At 38.1% G+C, this 22,119-nt stretch overlaps 1 protein-coding gene across 6 annotated transcripts in view; it reads right to left on the reverse strand.

Moving 5' to 3' along the window:
- The window catches only part of MAPK10 (mitogen-activated protein kinase 10), a 267,785-nt gene that overhangs the window by 69,003 nt on the left and 176,663 nt on the right, over positions 1 to 22,119 (reverse strand). For 5 of the 6 annotated variants that reach the window (XM_063458771.1, XM_063458768.1, XM_063458772.1 and 2 more), the window contains exons 5-8: positions 19,560 to 19,618; positions 10,087 to 10,225; positions 9,443 to 9,608; positions 5,521 to 5,592 (exon numbers count right to left, since the gene is read on the reverse strand). In XM_063458771.1, coding sequence (XP_063314841.1) covers positions 5,521 to 5,592; positions 9,443 to 9,608; positions 10,087 to 10,225; positions 19,560 to 19,618 — 436 coding nt within the window. The remainder of the gene's footprint in view (positions 1 to 5,520; positions 5,593 to 9,442; positions 9,609 to 10,086; positions 10,226 to 19,559; positions 19,619 to 22,119) is intronic. The other variant, XM_063458770.1, reaches the window with a different exon arrangement.

Raw genomic sequence — 22,119 nt, forward strand, 5'->3', positions numbered from 1 at the left:
TATATTCTTGACTATAGTACCATACCAAGTAGAATTTCCCCATGTTGGCAAAAAAAAAATAAAAAAAAATATGTATAAACAAAATAAAAGAAATCTCACTAACAGATTTGGCATTTAGATTCTGCACAGTTACAGCTCACTTTTAACCCCTTAAGGACCAAACTTCTGGAATAAAAGGGAATCATGACATGTCACACATGTCATGTGTCTTTAAGGGGTTAAGGAGTGAGAAGCAATTGTACAAGATCCAATCTTCTGGGAAGTTAGTGACTCAGACAGCTAATTAGCCAAATACCCCGATGTATATCTGCACATCAGTTTAAGTGGATAGAGCATGGTCACCTCTTGTCTCTGTCAAGATTATTTTGTATTTAAATCACAAGTTGCCAAATTTCCCCTTTCTATAATTATAAAGCACTGCGGAAAATGTTATCACCATATAAATAATAAGAATAATAATGTAATTTGGGAATCAAACTGTTCTAGAGCTAGATTGAATATTCTCCCCCAAATTGGGATACCTCTACTAATAATCCAACCAGCCACTACATAAAACCGCTACTCCTGACCTGTGGACCAACAAATATTGTCCAACTACCATCATACTGCTATCCCTAACCACAGACTACCACTAATTCCACTACACCTATCTTGTGACCCAGCTTCCTCAGTACATTTGTAGTAAGAGCAGCTGCTACTAAGTATGATTACTAAGGATTTTACCCCATTGCTATGCATTGCATTCTCAGCTATTTAGTCATTGCAAATCTATTGCAGAAAAACAGTTGAGACCAGCGGTATGCAAAAAGACAGTTAATTTTTCGTATTTTTGTAAATTAACTGCAAAATCCCTGCAGAGTCCAATGTAGTGTACTGCTAACTGAAAAATACCGAAATCATTTGCTAGACAGATAAAGACAGATGTAGATTTACGTCATAAGCGCCTGTAGACACAGAATTGTCAATCACCCTCCAATAATAACATTATTGTTTAAATATGATCAAAATTATTGTACATTCACAAATATTTAGAGTGACTTTTTGTGTAGTATGTGCACATGTGTAGCGTATATGTCAATATCTGAGAGCATGTCTATGTGTGTCCGTATGTGTGTAGAAAGTGTGTATGTAGCAGTGTATAACAGCGTGTGGAGTAGCATGTGTAGTACTGTGTGTGTGTGTGTACAGTGTGGGTAGCAGTATGCGTCTGTTTGTGTCTTTGTGTGTAAAAGTATGGTAGTATCAGTATGGGATAGATGATAGATAGATAGATAGATAGATAGATAGATAGATAGATAGATAGATAGATAGATAGATAGATAGATAGATAGATAGATAGATAGATAGATAGATAGATAGATAGATAGACAAGATGTAAGTGAGGTTATTTTATATTTCATAAAATATTTTTAATTTTTATAATTTTATTTACTTTTTATATTTTGTATCACTTGTCCTTGAGGATCTGGGTCTCTTGGGGTTTATACTACAACCAGTCATTTTATAATGGTTTTAGAGCTTGATTGCTTAATTACAATTTCTGACACATATTTGAAATTCATCTTATATAAGAAACCTTCAGATTGCATGACAAATGCGTTATAATGCCACCAAAATGTTTCACTTGCGAGAATTATTAAAGGGACACTATAGTCACCAGAACAACTACAATTTAATAGTTCCCTTCATACTTTTTTCATGCAAACACTGCCTTTTCGGAAAAAAGGCAGTATTTACATTGCCTCTAGGAACACCTCCAAGTGGCCACTCCTTGGATGGCCAATGGAGGTGCTTCCTGGGTCAGTGCTGCTGAAAAAGCGGCCCTGACGTTTAGCGTCCCCACGCTCAGTATGGAAAGCATTGGATTGGATACAAATCGTTTGGATGATGTCACAAAAGGGGCGGGGCCAGCGCTGGGTTTCCGCGTGGCGCTGGAAATAAGGTGAGTTTTAAACTTTTATAGTGGGGCTAACGGGAGACAAGCCACCTAAATGGTGGGTTAAACACTATAGGTTCAGGAATACATACTGTGTTCCTGACCCTATAGTGTTCCTTTAATCCAGTTATATATGAATTAATTAGAACAAAAAGCAAGCTGAGAGAAAACGTCATTTGGTTTCAAAGAATGACCACGGTTTTCAGAATCCAATAATAAACTGCAACACGAGTACATTAATAACTACAAATGCCACCATACAAAAAAATAAAAAAAATTAAAATGTAACCACATATTTCTTTTTAGAATAAATATTTATGTCCGTTTGAGCATTATAATAGTATTGTAGTTTTTGCCTATAACTTTAAACTAAATCCATAAAGCATAATACAGCAAAGAAAAGAAGAATGGATAAGTACCTCCCCAAGCCAAAAATAAATTGGAAGTAAGCAACCATCCAACATAAAAATACAACGGGAGTATTTTAATTCTCTTCTATATTAATATTATTTCATTTGATAGTAATTTTGTTATCTAACCAATTTGCTGCAGCAATTTATACATACCTTCCAACCTAGCGCTCTTTGTGGCTATTACAGGAAAACTAATGGAGCTAGAAGCCTGTAGCATGATTGATATTCTGTGAATGAACAAGAAATACAGGATAAAGTCTTTCTTTGTGACCTGCTGGAGGAGAAAATGTTAGAGAGCAAACGCTGTTTATCTAAGAAACACTCAATATGTCAGGACTTGTAGGACTCTTATCCAGACTAACGGCCGTAGTTCAGCCAGAGCAGTGTAGGGCTTTAGAATTTCTACAGGTTAGCTTATACACTATGTGTTTTGTTCACTAATGAAATATTAAGGATACATTATCACATTAGCATTAATGCAGATGTTTTGTTTGTTTGTTGTGTTTTTCATAATTACCTCTTTAAGTATCGAGATTTTGTAACATTCCCTAAAAACCATGACTGTGTGAATGTTAGTTAAATTCAGATTGGTAAAGAGGTCCCTATAAATCTTTCTGATTTCCAGTAAATCTATATTAGGTTCACGGGAAGAAAACTCAAGTAAACAAAAAATGATTTTGGGATTAATGGCCCTGAATCTTGTGTTCTGAAGATCAACCACTGTACATGCTTTTATGTAAATTTTCAGTGAGTGCAACAAACTGCACATAAGTGGAGAACATGCAGAGTTTACTATTTTAGTCTTATTGTATATTAAATCAAATAATGTTGCCAGGTTAAACAGAGACTGTTTAAGGCCAGCAGCTTTTGGCCGAATAGCAGTGAGCCATAAAACAAACAGCGAGAAGCGTAAACCAGCATTAAAGTACGGTAGTTTAATGCATTTAATATAAATGTATCTAGGCCAAATGACAACAATGGTTTAGTTAATGTGTAGAAGCATTGGGAAGGCTTTTATAATATTTGATAGCTACCTATATGATGTGACATTTCCATTGTTTACAAAGGGCAAACCCATTTTAAAAAGAAGAGCAAAGGATAGCAGATTAGCAACTAAATTATATGACATGGTGATAAGATTAGTAAACAATATTTTTTTTTACCTTTTTATTTCATGGTTTCCTAAATAAGAAATTGCAAAGCTCATCAGTGGAAGTCTAAAATAGGTGTTTCTCTATAACCTCTGGCTGATGTAATGTTTACATCATACTAACTACGTGTCCCTATAAATACATTCCTCCTCTTCTCATTTGCAATGTGTGCCTGGACTGAACTCGATTGACATGTCAGTAGCTTAATCTTTAACATACGTTTTAAAGCATCTCATGGTGTCATTGCTGTAATACCAGTAGTAGTGATGGTTCTTATTTAAAAACCAGAACACCCTGGCATTTAAGGTTCAGCTTTATTGCTAAATTAATTATGCTCTTCAATATTTTAATAATGGTCAAGCTTATATTAAAGGTACATACCCAATGTGATTTTGTAGCCACAAGGAGTACATCTTCCCAATTTCTGATTCAATTGTGCCTCAAACCCTCATTTTTTTAATTATTCAAGTTTGTAATCGAGCTTACATTGTGATCCTAGACAAGTGTATAGAGGTTGAGTGAGATTTTAAAAGCCACATTTATATTGGCCAAATCATTTGACAATGATTCCATAGAACTGCAGATGTGCAACTCTATAATAAACAAAAATTTAGCATGCAAATGCATTTCTAAGCAAGTAAAATCTTAAAGTGACATTCTAAGCAACTATATCCACTTCATCTTATTGAAGATGTTATGGTGCCTTGAGTCTCCTTGGGTAATTCCTTTGTTTAGTGTTAAACTGTTTTATATTGGTTTGACACTAGCTGCTAGTTTGACGCTATATTGGTTTGACGCTAGCTGCTAGGCTTGCCTCCTCCTCCTGCTAATACGTTGTTTTATCCATATTCGCTTTAGCAATCATTACCAGCAATTGGCAACAGTGCATTGATGCTCTCCGCCTGTTACTGCCATCCATCACTGGTCTGGCTAATTTGTAAGCATCAGTCTACACAACACAGAAGGTGCTCAGGCTGCAAGGCCCTGAGTATCCTCATTCAGTGTTAAACTGATTGAAGCAAGTTTGGCTTGCCAGGAGACCCCAGGCACCATAAGAACTTCCGTGAGATTATGTAGAGTTTTCTTCCTACTGCTTGGAGCAGGGTTCTTCAAACTCAGGCCAACCAAATGTTGCTGAACTACAACTCCCACGATTCTTTGAATGAGATAGCCAGAGACTCATGGGAGTTGTAGTTCAATACTATCTGGAGGGCCAGAGTTTGGAGAACCCTGGCCTGGCGTGTCACTTTGAAAAAAGACTGCTGGATTTAAACAGGATGATTAATTGCTGTGTAGAGATCTTTTTAAATGCAATAAAATGGATCATTCACTGAAAAGTGTAGCCTTCCTAAACTAAGAATTAAATTTGAAATGGAAAACTAGCAGAAAAGAGTCAATTATAGCAATCTGTATTATATCCCAAAATCTGTCATTATAGCCCAAAATTTGTAATTCAATGTTCAAATAAGCACAATTTACAGCTTGTCGAATGAGGACTAAATATAGATATTACTATTTAAATGTATATTGCAGCCTGTTTTTATTCTTTGACACGGGTAACATATGCTACAATAAAAACGTGTGATAAATTTCCCCATTTTACTTGCTTAATTTTATATAAAGTGCTACTCATTAACATTTTAAAATTATAGCTCTGACTCAAATATATAACTTATTCTAATAACTATTAAATTATATTGTAGAACACAGAAGGCTTAAATACGTCTTTATACCTTCCAGGAATATGATCAAACTATCATTCTCTTTCTTATACTTATCCATAAGTTGGCGCTTTATAATAAAACAGCTATTGCATCCAAACCATGTTAGAAGTTAATATTAAAAATACATTATACATTGTGTTTTACATTGTGTTGATAATAATTTTTTTTTACAGGTAGTCGTTAGTGCACAAAAGACAGTTAAAATGGTGGTTAATCGGACACATAAGCTTGGTAAGTTGGAAGGTATGTTTCCATAATCAAGTAGCTGAAACTCCGTATAAATGGTACAAGGATACAGTCCCTTCCTGGAAAGAGGATCTTGTGACGGACCATTTCTCCCATAATGCATCCCACTGACCATATATCCACTAGAAGAGCAGAGCCAAGGGCATGGTGAGTTGGAGAGAGGAAAAAGGTAAGATTAGCTAAGAAGGTCAATCCTTGAAGCACAAGGCAAGGAAGAAAAAAAAAGAGCAGATTGAAAAGCACAAAAGATAATTTTGCTAACCTCCCTACCCTTCGTAAATCGATATATAATCAAGAATATGCTGGATTATATTTAGAAAAGAAATAGGCAAAGGATATCATGCAGAATTTTAGCTTGGTAGCATTTGGAAGCAATTAGATGAGCAGATTGTAAATGCCTCCTTGCAATTTTACAGAACGTAATAAAGAAACCAAAGGGAACAGAAGTGCTTTAGGCCATACAATAATTCAAACTAAGGTACAAATATGACAAATGTAAAAATATATTCTATTAATGCCAAATAATTTATATATATATATATATATATATATATATATATATATATATATAGGCTTTAAATATATATTTTTAAAAAGCCATGATGGAAAGGACCTGTGTTACTTCAGTTGAAAAACAAAACAAATTATATAAGCAAACCTGTTCTAAATTTGCTAGAAATATATTTTATGTACATATAATAAGGATTTAAATGTAGAAGTTAATTAAATCAAATTGTTAATTGTGGTGTATTGAAATACACTTTGCGAAATTTAGTCAAAATAAATTAGTTTTAAGAAACTAAAACAAAAAAAGGTACTTTAAAAAAAATAATCGAAGAGAGGAGACAGCTTCTAGTTCGTCTATATTGCACATACTTTGCAGCTCGACTTCAATTCAACACAATTAAATATGTACTGTTATATCCCTGTATGTACTATTTTGGCTAATAAATTGGAATCTATTGATCTCAATGTTATAGTTTTCTTATAAATCTTGATTAGTGTATCCACTTGGAAAATATCTAATGTATTTGATATATATTTATCTATATCAATATATATAGTCTAGGCAAAGCTCCTTTGTACTCTCAGTATACAGAATTCACATATATCTGCTAGTTTATAATTCACATGTACTCATATATTTTGCTCCATCAACTATTAATGAGATTCTAGCAAAAACAACAAACTAAAGTTATAAAAATAAAATATTAAATAAAAAGGGGTTATCATGTATTACAATTCCAAATTTGTTTTGCATGACTATTGACAGTAGTGAAGTTAAGGTGGGTGTAATAAGACTATTATTTTATGGAAACTAATTTTTACATAGAGAAAAACTTGCAACATAAAGTCCCAAATAATATTCTAAAAAAAACTGCAATGATTCTTAAAATGCATTTCTTGAATGCTATAAAATTGTTTCAAACTTATGACAGGATTAAAGCGGTTCTGTCACCTCAAACTTTCTAATCTCCCATTGTTCTCTGTTCCCTTCCTCTTTCAGAATCTGTTCTTATTTTCTTAATTTCTGATGTATTTGTCTTTAAAACAAAAGACAAAGTAGGGACTACTTTTTCTAATGTATATATTCTACATCTGGCAATCTTGATGCTTCTTAACACAAATTGTGTATTTTTCATACAATTGACAAGTGTGACAAAAGGGTGGAGCTGAAGGCAAGCGTCACCATTTGTGAGCTTGACAAAAGAAATGGTGCTTGCCTTCAGCTCCACCCTTTTGTCACAATTGTTAAGTATATGAAAAATACATAAGACAAAGTAGTAGCACCTTATGTTTTAAATAGAAATAGATCAGAAATTAAGAAAATTAGAACAGATTCTGAAGGATTCAGAGGAAAAGAAGCGGAAACAATAGGAGAAAGATAAGTCTGATGTGACAGAGCCACTTTAAGGAACTAATATGAAATACCAGTTAAAGTTCTTTTGAATAATTTTAATATACATATAGACCTTACATTTTTAACATTTAATATTTAAATATTAACATATTTAATATTTACCAGTACTGCTAATTGCAGGACTTCTCACGGGCAGCTCCACATCTTTGGAACAGCCTGCCTACTCCCATCAGACTACCCCCTAGTCATCAGTCATTTAATAAGTCCCTCAAAACCCATTCTTCAGATTAGCCTTGGCCTCCCTGCGTTACAGATTAATTTTACAAACAAATCTCTCGTGCTCTCTTAAAGGACCACCCTCGATTCTAACTTTCCAATTCTGCTATTTTTCCACCCTGTCACTTGGTTGCTATTCCCCACGCTGCCCTTACAGTTGTTTTTTTATACCCCTCATCCTCTAGATTTTACAATTTTTTTTTGTTTCAAGCAGAGTCCTTATAAACCTATTAATGCAGTAACAATTTGTAATTGTCTCATTTATTGTTATATTTCGCCCTTTATAATATTGTAAAGAGTTGCGGTATACATTGGTGCTATATAAATGCAAATAATAATAATAATAACAACAGTTAAACCTCTTAAGAGCCAGCAATATTCCATGCAAAATGTCCTATTTATTTAGTATTTGCAGTTCTATAATGCTCTGTTACAACATACTGATATAGGATGTTTAAAGGCTGGCTGGTTATGACTCAATTGCTCTGTCAATTGATCCTTAATGGATTGTTTGCATTTCTGCCTTTCTATTGAAAAACATTGAGAGAAGCTGAAAAAGCAAGTTGTTATTGACACTCAAATGCCTTATTAGACAATGGTCTAATTCAATTTACGACTTAAACCACTTTAATAAGACAGTAAACAAATAGATTTAGTTGATTCTGCTGAGTTATAAACTAGTATATGCTAACTCAAACAATAGAGTGCTTCAATCTCAGCAGTGCCTCCAGATATGTAGGGATAATTGTGGGGCAAAATATAAAACATAATATTTTGTGAAAAAGTATGAAAAATGTATAATTTTATATAAAGGGTTTTGTGGAATGTATCCATCATGAAAGATTTTTTTATCGGTGTCTTACACAAGTCTTGTTCCCATCAAGCTACATACCACCACGACAATTTCACCTTCTGGGAATTTGAGTAATACTGTGCACTTAATCTGCAAACTTAGTAGGTAAAAGAGTGTTAAAACATTTTTCCTGGAATGCTGAACACCCTGTATAATATTTTTAGGCTCCCACTGTGTTACATATAGCAATAACATGTAACTGTCAGATGAGAAATTTATATTACATGCATTTGATTCTACTGTCCACATAAGTTTAAAAATACAAAAGTATATCTTCTCTCTACTTCTTTCTTGTTAGCACCCCAATATCCAATCAATGTTGAATAAACTAAATAAGCATTTGCAGTTTACTAATTATTATTTGGAGTTTAGAACGAATATAATGCACATTTTGATATATTATTCCTGGACAATTGTTTCCATATGTCTAACACGATCACTAAGAAGATACAGTTTAAGAGTGACTAATTCGTCTTGTCTATGTTGTACACTAATCTAATAATTCACTGGGTGATAACCATAAGATAACCATAGCAATAAGTATCTTGTATTAAGCAATTTTAATATATACTATAGTTAAGTGTTATAATTCTGTGGTGATGCAGTGCATGACCAACATCAAGTATTCTGTTACTGCTGTACATATTATGTCTGGCACAGCATCTGGAATTGTGATCTTTATGACATGTTCCCCTTATGTTTATAAGAAAGATGTCATCTATGGGAATTCCTTTTCTTTCTTGATATCTGTCCATCTGATCTTTAAACCTTTTTGTGCATTAAAAGGCTTACCTGTAATGAAATCCATGAGCATCCTCAACATTCCATATTAGAAACGGCAGAATATGTTCTCAGATCTTCCTAATATTTCGATATGCAAATGTTTACTCAGTTATAAGCTCAAGATCGTATCATATAATGTTTACTTTTTTCCTTATATTTACTATCCTAATCAAGAAGGTATTACTAGGGTTTAGCCTACCATTCTCCTTGTACCCCATTCCAAGGATGACTTCTGGTGCTCTGTAATACCGTGTTACTACATAAGGAGTCATCATGAAGCTAGTTCCCGCAGTCCGTGCCAATCCAAAGTCCAGGATTTTCAACGTGCAGTCAGACTTCACTACAATGTTACTAGGCTTCAAGTCCTGCATTGGAAATAAGAGTGAGTGGTCTTTTTTATTCTATGAATGAATTTTTATTGGAAAGTTTTTTTTGGTTTTTCAAACATAAATAAGAAGAAGAACAGTACTGTATTGTTAAATATGCACTCCCCAGTCATTAATAATAATAATAATAATACATGCGTTATCAATCAACAATGGTATGCAATGACCATAAGTACTTTGATATAAGTGAGCAGTGGGTGTTTTTTTTTTAGTTTAACTAGAATTCCTACTTCACTTTTATGAACTCACAAGCAGTTAATGGAGAGTCATCCATGAATTATGCACTGCTAATGTTTCTCTGAGTCAAAATATTTTTAAACTGCATACATTGTATTTTGCAATGATTTCTCATGCCATTGTTCCACAGTATTCACAAATGAAAGTGTCTATTTGTTAGTCATAGTACTTAATAAGAAAGAATATTCAATTAGCTAAAAATAATAATGGTATTACTTACCCTGTGGATAATTCCAGCAGAGTGAAGGTGCTTAATGCCACATAACATTTGGTACAGAAGATAAGACATTCGCTCGTGATCTAACTCCATCTGAATCACCTGGCACAAGTTGGCATCCATCAATTCCATTACTAGGTAACTGAAAGAATCAGGAATAAGATGTACAGTTAAGCAAACAATTTCTGAATTACATTATAATTATTATAACAATGTTTTTTAGTTCTAAAACAGAATTGTAGATTATTAATAAAAATATAATAGAGAAAACGTATTCTCTGAAGTACATAAACACATATCTCAGTATACACAGTAGCAATGGTACAGAAAAGCCCCATGTTAGGTGTATTAAACTAGCACCTGAAACAACCTGTGAATGCATTTTGCCTGTATTCTGGACTAGGTCTTGACAAAGCCTGGTATATATTGGCAACATTTATTGATAATGACTGCTATCAATCACTTGCTGCATGAGAAGCAGGTAGATTTGCTCTGGGACCCTGATGACAGCAATGCAAGTATGTAGGTAAGTTCAGAATGTTGTGTGTTTGCTGTTTCAAAAGTGACTTTGTAGCAACTCTGTGGTAATTAAGTCTATGTAACTAATCAAGTTCTAAGTACACATTTGAGTTATATGTGAACATCATTTACAATGTACCAGTTTTTGTTTTGTAAATTGAAGTTTATTCATTTGTCACATATGTAAAACAGCAAGACATTCATGTAAAAACACAATCATGATACCGCATTAAGGTAGCATCCTGTGCAGAGGATGTGCAAAGACAATGTGCCTAATAGACATGTTCAATGTTCATTCGTTATCGGACAAACATGATTTAGTCTGAATTTTCTGACATTTTTTTGTATTCGTTTACTATAACATAAACAAAAGTCCTACATCAAATTATATACGAAACGAAATGGCAAATGCAGAATGCATTACCTTTTAGTTTCAGTTCTTTAGTTTAATAGACTCCGTGCTGCAGGGTAGGCAGGTAGTGTTCACAGGCAGAGATGGAATTTCAGCGGTGTTCGCAAAAAGTATGTGAACACGGTATTTACCGAACAAAACAGGGAATATTAAGGGAACACAGTATTACAGTGACAGGGTGTTCTGTCACATCAATGCAGCGGGAGAATTAACCCCCACAGCAAGGAGACTGGGTGCAGGGGGGGATGGCACTATGCCCCCCCATTTTAGTTACTTGGGTTCCACTAACATGGAGGAACGGGGGGACTTGTGTCAGGTCCCTCCTTATTGCACTAGCGAATGGGCAGCAATAGCTGCCCAGTCATTAGTAGTTTTAAATGAATGCGAGCAGCCACTAAGGCGACAGGCCTAATATGGGGATCACAGTGACGAAATTCGGAATGGATTAATTACATTTTTATTTAGTACGAATTAATTTGTACGAAACGAAAATTTCACTGGTGCACATGTCTAGTACCTAATAAAAGTTGACATGATATGTAGATTTAGTTAAACATTTTTAACCCAAGTAAGAACATTAAGAAAGAAAAGTCAACAAAAATAGAAATAATGGGATTTGTAATAATTATTTCAGTCAAGTAAATGTATACAATAAAGGGGCAATAACGAAGGATTTAGGGCATTGTGGTCTGTGGCGTAACTTTAATCCAAGGTTCCAAATCCTCCCATAGGGTCCCATAGGGGTCTACAAGCTTGCGACATTAAACGTTTATTCCTGCTTAAGTACGTAAATGTGGGCTTTCAAAGGCCATGGAGATACGTATAAAAATGAAAGTACGTTTAGGCTATTCAGTCAAGTCTAGGTGTTAGAGATCTGAACGTAAGCTAGCATAAGAGATGTAACTAGAAATGCAGACGTTTAGTTTTGTGACTTGCATAACTAGCTAGACATGGAGGTATGAGTAAGTATCACATTAGGTTAACATGCTAGTACAGGCTAATATTCCACTGGTTACCACACACTGTCCAGATAACATCAAGAGAAAACTTAGAAAAAACAGACTGAACCTCCTGCAGAAAACCAGAATAAGAATGGCTACCAAGCTGAGTCTAAATTCGATTAATATGACCAGAGTGTGAATGTGAGAGCCTGTGGGTATGTCTACTGGGCGCAGCCAGACAACAAATCGGGTGGGTGGTTGAGTGTCTCTGGAAGACAGGGTGGTCAGGCGACGAGCTGTTCTTCCATGCCCCATGCTGATCATGTTATGCCATCTCTTCTCTCTCCCAATCTTGAGCTCAGATGTGGAGTAGTGGGTGGTCGGCTGGAGCTGAATGTGTGTCTCATGCGTTCCCTGCTCGGTAGATGAGCTGTAGATCCCATCCTTGCCAGGGGTTAGACTGGTGGCGGCCTGGTGCCGTTGAGCCTCCCTCCAGAGTGTAGCGCTACCCTGTGGGGTGTCATACCGGCTGGCTCGAGGCTTGGGTAGGTAGAATCTGGTAGCTGGTTACAGGTGTTGCTGGGGTCAGGGGTTCACTCAGTCCCCTTGTTGGTAGCTAGGGGTTTCTCTGGGTGCCGCGTGTCGGCTAGTCAGTGCGGCGGCCATTTTAGATTGGGGCATTTGGAGTTCGCCCTGCAGGCTTCGTTGAGGACCGCATTGTATCCTCCAGTGGAGACCGGGATGACCCCCCCGGTCCAGAGGGGGGGAGTCGGGACCGGATCCGCCGGTGTTCCGTTTGGCTGTCGGGTTCCGTTGGGCAGGATAGTGGAGTGGCGGCCGTCCACTCCACTCACCTCCAGGCAGGCCCCCACCTGGTGCATCAGGGACCTCTCCTTCGAGGGACTAGAACCCCAACGGCAAGCCTCTCCTCGGCTCCGGTAGCCCGCGTGCATTGAGGTACGTGGATGCTGAGCATCGATTTCCTCCCATAACCGGCGATTAACGGGTCTATTAAGCCATGTTGTGCGGGAGCTGGCCTCTCATGCGACCGCTCGGCTCGGCGGCCCGGCCCCCAGGTAGTATGTTATTAATAGTTTAGTGACACAACAGTTGAAGTTCTCGTAGCTAAGTCTGTCTCAGTGCTGTGTGTATCTTTGCTGAATTATCTAGCTGTTATGATACGGACATAAAAGAGTTGTATTTAGACTTGTTGCATAGTAATTAACTGCAAGTTAAGCTAGTTCTAGTTAGGACATCTTATATAAACCAAAGATTCTAACGAGGTTGTCACCCTGGTTGATCAGAGTTTCCTAAGCCGCTTCAGTGGGAAGGCGTCGGCATCCTGGCGGGCTCAAGGCTTTTCAGAAAGGGGCAGTCCTTTTTTCTATCCGAAGCCTGCTGTCTTGTTTGCAGGGGGCAAGTGTCCTTCCGAGCAGGCTTCAGAGCAAAAATTGTCCGTGGTTTATTTTGTAGATCTCGCTGGATTTCCCAGTGTTGCCGCTGGATTTTAGTGGGCTTGCCTCTCTTGGTCATCCGCAGGCTGGTGTCTGCCCTGATCGGGAGCTGGGTGTGTTCCGCAGAATGCTGCTGCTTACCGGTCCGTCCTGGTGCAGGCTGGATTGTAGGTGATTGCTGGATCGGTCTTCCAGCAGAGGTGTCTTGCTTGAGGGTTTGTGTGGTCACTTCAGGCGAGTATGTTCACTTCTTTGTGTGACATACGCTCAGTGCAGCCGTTGTCTCCCACGCACTTGAGTCGCGCTGGTTTCGCCGTCCCTCCGTGCGGCTTGAGTGAGAGGCATAAGCCGCCTTGGTGGCTGTGAGCGCGAGCTGGGAACATGTCTTCCCTTTGCCGTCTGCGCACATGGCGCCCGCCATTTTAGGTGCTACAGTCGGGCTCTCTGGCCTCAATTGCAGTGTCACGGTCAGGGCCACAGGGTGAGGACCGGGATCACCCCCACCGGTCCAAAGGGTGGGTGGACGGGGACGGGTTTGTGCCGGTCTGTACTTTTAGCTGGGTTTCGTGGTGCAGAATAGTGGGGCAGCGGCCGTCCGCCCCACTCACCGGAGGAGAAGGCCCCATTTGGGGCAGCGTGTTTTTCTCCCCCAGGGGACTGAAGCTTTATCAGCCAGCCTCTCACCGGGTCCCACAGTCTCTCAGCTCTGGGTGCCTGCACTGAATTTTTGGGTGGTAAGACATGTTTTTTAGAGAGTATATTTCAGTGGGTTACATGAGCTGCTCAGACATGCGACCGTCCAGCTCGGCAGTCCGGCCCCACCCCGTTTGTAGGTGTTTTTAAGGCAGATTTTATCAAATAGTTGTGCTTCAGTGGGGCACACAGAAGTTTTCAATTTCACTGCTAGAATGTTCTAGCCGCTAAAGAGACATGACATGTTAATACACGGTCATAAAAAGAGAGCATGGCAGGAAATCAAACCAGAGGCAGACCTCAGGTGTAGCGATATGCTCAATCTGTGTAGCAATTGAGCCACTTTTAAGCACAATGGTCGTACTTCAGTGCAGCTCCACCTTATCTGAAGCATTGTTCCTTTTTGATCATTACACCTCCAACACTTATCGGATGTTGTTTTGTAAATTTTACCAAGCCTTTCTGGGGTAAGGTACAACCTTTATATAAGTTTACAATGTGGTTCTATGTGTGTATAGCACTTGGTAAATCCTTGTAAGGCAGTTGAGTCCAGCGAATTGGTGATATTGTTTTTTTTTTTTAGTTCTGGTAAAGGAATGATTGAATCCCCAGACAGAAAAGTGTAAAATTTTGGTCAGGTCTTTCTTTTCCCAAGGAATTACTGATAACCCGGCTATGACATATTTGAATTCAGAAATTGGCATTTGACAGGGTTCCACAGTCTCCAATGCATACTATCCCAAAGAGATGCTTTAGAGGTTGAGAGGAGGTCTTACTCAAAGATGTGGAGTGGGCAGTTTTGCAAATAGTGACATGTTCTGTATTTAGGAGCATCTATGTCTGCCCAATGGAGGCTATTTGAGTTAGCATACAGGTAATGGCCTGAGCCAAAAGTGCAGCTATATAATACTCTAATATAATACTTAGATCTGGGGTACTCCCATGCTACCCAACACCACTGGATAATACAGAAGTGAATTGGCCATGCTATCCTTTTTTTTGTTCCAAATGAAAGAGGAGAAAGTGCTTGGATTTTCTTACAATAAGTTGTAGAGATGGAACATCTAACAGTTTCGGCAATAACATAATTTTTATCATGTTTATGCGTACCAGCCCATGATAGCTCCAAGAGAAGATTTTGTTTTTAAAGGCGCTGAGTAAAGGGATGTAGTTCTACTTAAACGGGGAGGGAATAGTTGTGATTCACACTCCCAGACAGACCACAAAGTAAACCCTCCAAGCAACTGTGAAGGCCCTTTATAGTATGGACAAAGTTTGAATTGGAAGTGCTTGGGTCTTTGTAAAGTAAAGCTTACAATAGGAGATCAAGCCAAACTGTGTTAGTTCCTTTAGTAGCAGTGACAGAGAGATTTGAAGTTGGGTAAGTGTCAAAATAATATTAGCAAAGAGTGACATTTTATGTATTTTGCTAGTAACTAGGACACCCTTGATTTTTTGCAGTAAGGTCCTAAAGAGAGAATAAACAACAGAGTGGACATCCCTGCCTAGTTCCATTGGAAATTCTGAATGAAGGTATATGCTTGGAAAATGCTTGTCACGGGGGTCATGTATAAAGCAATAATTCCCCTAATAAATGGTGGAGGGAAACCAAACTTCTCTAAAGCCATTTGCATGTAATGCCAATTATGTCTATCAAAGGCATTCTTAGTGCCTAAAGCAAACAGAAGGCTCTCAGAGTTGGCTGAGTTTATATAGCTGATTACATGCATGAGGTGAAGGGTATTATTCAAACCTTGCCAGCCTTTAATGGATCCAGAATTGATCATAGCGAATAAGTTCACGGAGAAGGGAAGATTAACTATTACCTAGTAATGTGGCATAAAGTTTAGTATTCACATTTAGTAAGATCGGTCAAAAATTAGACCATATAGTTGGCATTTTACCCGGTTTAGGAAGAGTTACAATGTGGCCAAGGAGTATCTTCACCGGTAGCGTGCCCTAGCAGTGGTTGTACACTCTCAGAAGAGGAGGAGCTAGTATTTGTTGAAATAATTTGTACTAAAATGTTTTCATCTCTATTTAGTCAAAAGGTTTAATTAAATCTGGGTCTACCGTGGCGCTTAAGGAGGGTAGCTGAACATTTTCCAAAAAATCTGTAATCTGTTGTTTGGTGGGCTCATTGGGGTCATCTTTAAGTTCACTATAATAGTAAGTGAATTCAGCTAAAATCTGGTTTGGATTTATACTCTTATGATGTCATTCATTGAAGGTATGAAAGGTATTCATCAAAGAAGAAGCATTTTCATCGCTATCTTGGCTGGCTGTGAGAGGAGAGATAAGGGCTGCAAACTGCAACCAATGAGCTTTATGCTTCAATTTTTTTTTGTGACATGACCACTATCTGGTAGTTATCTGTTATATTTCACTCTTTAAACAGGCTAAATTAGTGTGGAATCACACTTCTGTACTACATCACCAGTGGATCATCTTTCTCACACGTCTGGTGCCATCAACAGTTTTAACTGTACTCTATTTTAATTTTAGCACTGGCGATAATTCTTTTTTGTATACATTGTAGAAACTATATAATTTGCTTTGGCTGCAATGTGATAATATTTAAATGGCATGTTTTTTTTATATATTATTTAATTAACAATTCTTATATAGCACCCTTATCCAGAGTCCTCTACATAGATTAACAAATGGGGTTGGTTTAAGGGATTTGATAAAGAGGGAGCCAAGAGGGAGGGTAGGAGTATAGTGAAATAACATTGAGGAGAGATAGGAAGGGGCAAGGTTCTGGAGATAGTAGCTGCAGAAGTGGTTGGAGAGGATTTAGGTGAACTTTGGATAAAGAAGAATGATCTAATAGTTGAGATTTTGTTAGAGAATTATAAAACTATATCCGATAATGTGGTTAAGGGTCATAATAGTGGTGATGGTGAGAGAGAAGGTGTCGGCAGAGAATGTTCAAATGAGAAAAAAGTTGATGTGGATGGAGGTCCTGTTTATAGAGCTTTGAGTTATATGTGAACATAATTCACAATGGATCTACCAGTATACAGTTTTTACTGAATTTTATTTACATTTTTGCATTGGCAATAACTTTTCGTATAATTTGTAGAAACTATGTAATTTGCTTTGGCTGCAATGCAATAATATTTTAATGGTATGATTTTTTACATCTTGCAAAATTATGCAAGAAACTATAAATAATTATTTGACATTCTTTCCTTTTGCTTTTAATTTTAGATTTAAAACAATAATATATTTCAGTTGCGATTCACTTGTTTAAAAAAAATAGAACTTTTGAAACTGAATTTGTTTCTTTAATTCAGTCATTTTTTTGTTATATTCTTTATTTTTGTTGTGCAGGTTTTTGTTGTTACATTACGTTGTCAAACGCCACAACAGCGTACTTAAATGTCATACAGGTTTAACATTGGCAAGAAAGCCAATTTTAGATATAAACATGTTCAATTATAACAAGCGGAACATAACTAATGGGATATTGCTATGAAGATTAAACAAGACGATATCACCATCTCTATTGGTAATTAATTAAGCTCAAGGTTTGTGTCGTTGGCATATATCCCTCATAGGTGTTTAACATGCCTACAGTGTACCCTGTGCAAGCCAAGCAGAATAATATGTTTGACAGTAGGATTAGGTTGGTAGCATAATACTATTGATTCAAACATGGTAGGCAAGACACAAAGCACATAATATTTTATGGTTTCTGAAGTCACTCGAGTGATGTGGGGAGTAGGTGCAGGAGATGCATTAATGATATACGTGCGCTGCCTTATGCCAGATCGACTCTAGCGAAATTACAGGTGGTGTCGCTGGGCATCAATATCATCTGAGGGACAGTGTAGGAAAACGTGGAAAGGTATTGCTGGTGAGTAGGTGGGGCGCAGCGGCCACCGAGGCAACAAAACAAAGCTTAACAGTCAGCCAATTCCTCTCATATAGTGGACACTGCCCCTGTAGTAGCAAAGGCACAAGTCCCGCACAGCGGAGTCCCGCAGTCCCCAGGTTGTAACACAGTCCATGGCGTCATTCCAATGGGTTTTCCAGTTGCCAGGGTGTCAATCCCTTGTGGGCAGTGGTGATCTTCTGAGGGTGTGGGTTGCGCTTGGTGAGGCGTCCCCTTTTGATCCTCGGTCCGGGAAGGTGGTAGACGATAGCAGGGCTAAGCCTCTGTTGCCGCCGCGTCTGTCGGGGCACCAGCCTCTTTGCCGCCATTTTCAGCGTTGCGTTTACACTGTGCCCAGCGGGCATATGCTTGGTGTCGGTGTAGGCGAGATCTTGTTGAACTGCTAGCGTGTCTTCCGATCTCCCTGCACGTCGCTTGATCTTGTGCCAGAGTTGCTCCCACAGCCTCTCAAAGGCCTGGGATATTTGTTCCCCCATTGCGTCCCATAGAGTGGCTACAGGAGTTGTAGAGGGCTCTCCCTCAGCGGCCATCTTGCCGTTCTGATTGCAGGTGGTTAGCTCCACAGTTTCTGCTGGCTCCAGGGCATTTGAGTATGTCGATGCTTCTGTGGGGATCGGGATAACCCCCACCGATCCAAGGGTGGGGGTAGGGCCCCGGCAGGTCCGGTCCATTGCTCATGGAGCGAGGAGAGCGGCCGCCTCTCCCCGGCTCCCATGACTTTAGGCCGCATGGTTGGTGTAGTGCCGGCTCCCTGCATCCCTTAGCGTCGAGTAGGGTACCCCCAGAATCATCGGTTTACTCCCCTGCTGCATGGAGTGCATGTTGGGGTGAGTTCAGGCTTGGGGTCTGGGGTTAACTCCATTTTTGTGGCTGTCACCGTGGGAGCTCTCTCGGCATGCGTCCGTTTGGCTCGGCTGCTAAGCTCCGCCCCCTAATTCAGTCATTTGAATTAAACAGATTAGATAATGAAAAATGCTACTAATGTTAACAATTTAAATAACCAGCTATAGATTTAAAAAAAACAGATCCCTCTTATTTTTTCTGCAAATACTTATCACATGAAAATCCAATTATAGGTGATACCTGTGTACTGCATATATATTACTTTTCTAATCTACTAAAAAAAAAAAAAGGCTGGACATACCCCATTTTGAATACCCTGGGTTTTCTAATTTTCCAAATGGTATGCCATGACATGGGCTGCCATATGGTCTAGTTACCTACAATTATATATATATATATATATATTACTTTAAATTGTGCATACATCTTCACCTTAACTTGAAAATTATTATATGTTCATATTATTCTCAGTGGGCTTTTTTCCATGTGGGCATTTTTTTGTGCGCATTTATGACAGTGGTATTTTTTTTCTGTGGTCAATTTTCATGTGGGCTTTTTTCATGTGCACTTTTTTCTTACTTACTTTTCCCTTTTAAAAAATAACATCTCACACAATCTTTAAATTCGTGCTATTTTGACTCTATCTAGTGAAGGAAAATGCATTTTTTTTTTAGTTCTGCAGATTTAATAAACTCAATGATCACATTACTTACACATCCTGAAACTCCTCCAGAGACTTCTGTGGTGTGAAGACATTTAATAAACTGATAATCTGAAATATAAGGAGAAACAAACAAATGAAGGAGACATGGTAAGATGCAATTAAATCTTCATCTACAGCAGCATTATGCAAATGACAGTTTGTTAATAAACTGCTACGGTCTTGAGGAAAATCTACCTACATTATGACTTGGAAAAACACCTATGACAGTTCATCGGCTATAGTTAGGTTGGAAGATAAATCAAGTTGAGTAGTTCTGTCAGCATTCCCAACCTAACCCTAACCAAGCTTTTATTCTCTCCTTTGGGTTATTCAATAAAGTGAGAATTAAAAGTGAATTTAAAATTTAAGGTCAAAATAGCTGAACTGCAAACATTCTCTAAATCAGCTATACTTCTAGTTCAGCTACTCTGGCCTTAAAGAGACACTAAAGTCACCAAAACAACTACAGCTTATTGTATTTGTTCAGGTTAGTAGAATCATTACCTTCAGGCTTTTTGCTCTAAACACGGTCTTTTCAGAGAAAATGCAGTGTTTACATTACAGCCTAGGGATGCCTCCACTGGCCACTCCTCAGATGACTGCTGGAGGTGCACCCTCTGTAAGGAGACACTGAACTTTCCTCATAGAGATGCATTGATTCAATGCATGAGGAGATGCTGATTGGCCAGGGCTATGTTTGGCTTGTGTTGGCTTTGCCCCTGATCTGCCTCCTTGACTAGCTCAGCCAATCCTGTGTGAAAGCATTGTGACTGACTTTGTTTAACACTTTTGATGATGTCAGCCAAGCAGGCAGGTTAGAGGCAGAGCCAGCAGCTGCATACTTGAATAGCTAGAGGCTAGATACATGTTTGTGTTCCTGACCCTATAGTGTTCCTTTAAATTTGAAATTCACTTTGAATTTACTTTGGATTCTCACTTTTGTAAATAACCTTGTTTATCTCACTGACACCATACACTTGTTTTTAAATGAAACCGCCTACAGTATCCAGTATTTAATGTATAAAATCCATATAAAACAAGCAGAAATAAGTGAGGGGATGTCAGTACCTGCACAGCATACAATTTTAATCATATACTACGTTAAAAAAAAAAAATATATAGCAACTTCAAAGGAACACTATAGGGTAAGGAATACAAATGTATATCCCTGCCTAATATAGTGTTAAAAAACACAGTTAGGTGGCCGCCCCCTTCCTGCCTCCCTTAAAAGCTATAAAAGTCACCATTGCCCAGCGCCACATGGGTCTGCCGGCGTTGGCCCTAATCTGCCTTCTTGGGTGAGCAATGGATTGACTGAGATTGTTAATTCTAATCAGCTTAGCCGAGGTGGTGAGGTGAGACAGAACCAAACACCACCCTGGCTTATCAGCATCTCCTCATAGAGATGCATTGAATCAATGCATCTCCATGCGGAAAGTTCAGCACCTCCATGCAGAGCACCTCTAGTAGCCATCTGAGTGACTGCCACTAGAGGTGTCTCTAGGCAGTAATGTAAACACTGCCTTTTCTCTGAAAAGGCAGTGTTTACATTAAAATGCATGCATGGACAGGATATATATTTCAGAACAACTACATTAAGCTGCAGTTGATCTGGTGACTATAGTGTCCCATTAATATTTTCCTTGTTTTAAGTCTGGTTTCTATTAGCAAATATTTAGCACTCCACGTATATTTCACTGTGCCCTCTAGTTTAACTATTGTTGTTGTACACATACCTACTGAGATTTATCACATTTTATATGTTAATACAAGTTTACAATTACTCATCTCATGCAAGGCACAGCTGTAGATTTAGCACACCCTAAAATGCAGTGCTACATTTTTGGACGGTACAATAGGTCTAGGACGGTACTGAGTTATATCTGTCTGTGTTTATGCCTTTTGCAAATAGCATATTTTAATCATGCTAAATGCAAAAATATGAGAGTTGTATTTTTCTTTATAGAAAAGAAACTACTGGGTTCAATCCCCCCTCTTATAGCTTGTATATAGACTGTGCATTAAAAATGATAAAGTATCCTGCAGATGCACTGTTTAGTGGTTTAGCAGCTACAGGCCATGTCCACCAGAAAGAGACATCCAATCAGATGATAGGATTTCGGTCTATAGGGTATATTCTTAGTACATAAGCCCCGTTCAGATGTTCCATTAATCCCTTAGGATGAATGACACTAATGTGTAAATTAGTAGCAACCATAGCATTGAGCTACCGTTAGTTTACACATAGCATGCATTGGATTATGTGCATAGGTCAGCAAAGTCTTAGTCCATGCATGTGAGATCTACAGCTCTGCTCCAAGGAGCTATCTGAGAGCTGAAGTAGTTTTCACAAATCACTGCAGTTCTAATTCACAAGAGGCAAAGAGAGAGGTCTACAGTGTTCTGCAAAACCAACTTGACAACTCGGCTTCGCTCACAATTCTTCATCAGATAATGAATACTTTGGGGCTTATTCACTAAATATCAAATTGTGATGAATTAAATTTATAAATCAAAATGCTAAATTTAAGATAATATAGCCAAGTTGTGTGTTTGGCTTACAGTTCATT

The sequence above is a fragment of the Pelobates fuscus genome, chromosome 6 (assembly GCF_036172605.1).
Source record: "Pelobates fuscus isolate aPelFus1 chromosome 6, aPelFus1.pri, whole genome shotgun sequence".
In the NCBI taxonomy this organism is placed as follows: Eukaryota; Metazoa; Chordata; class Amphibia; order Anura; family Pelobatidae; genus Pelobates; species Pelobates fuscus.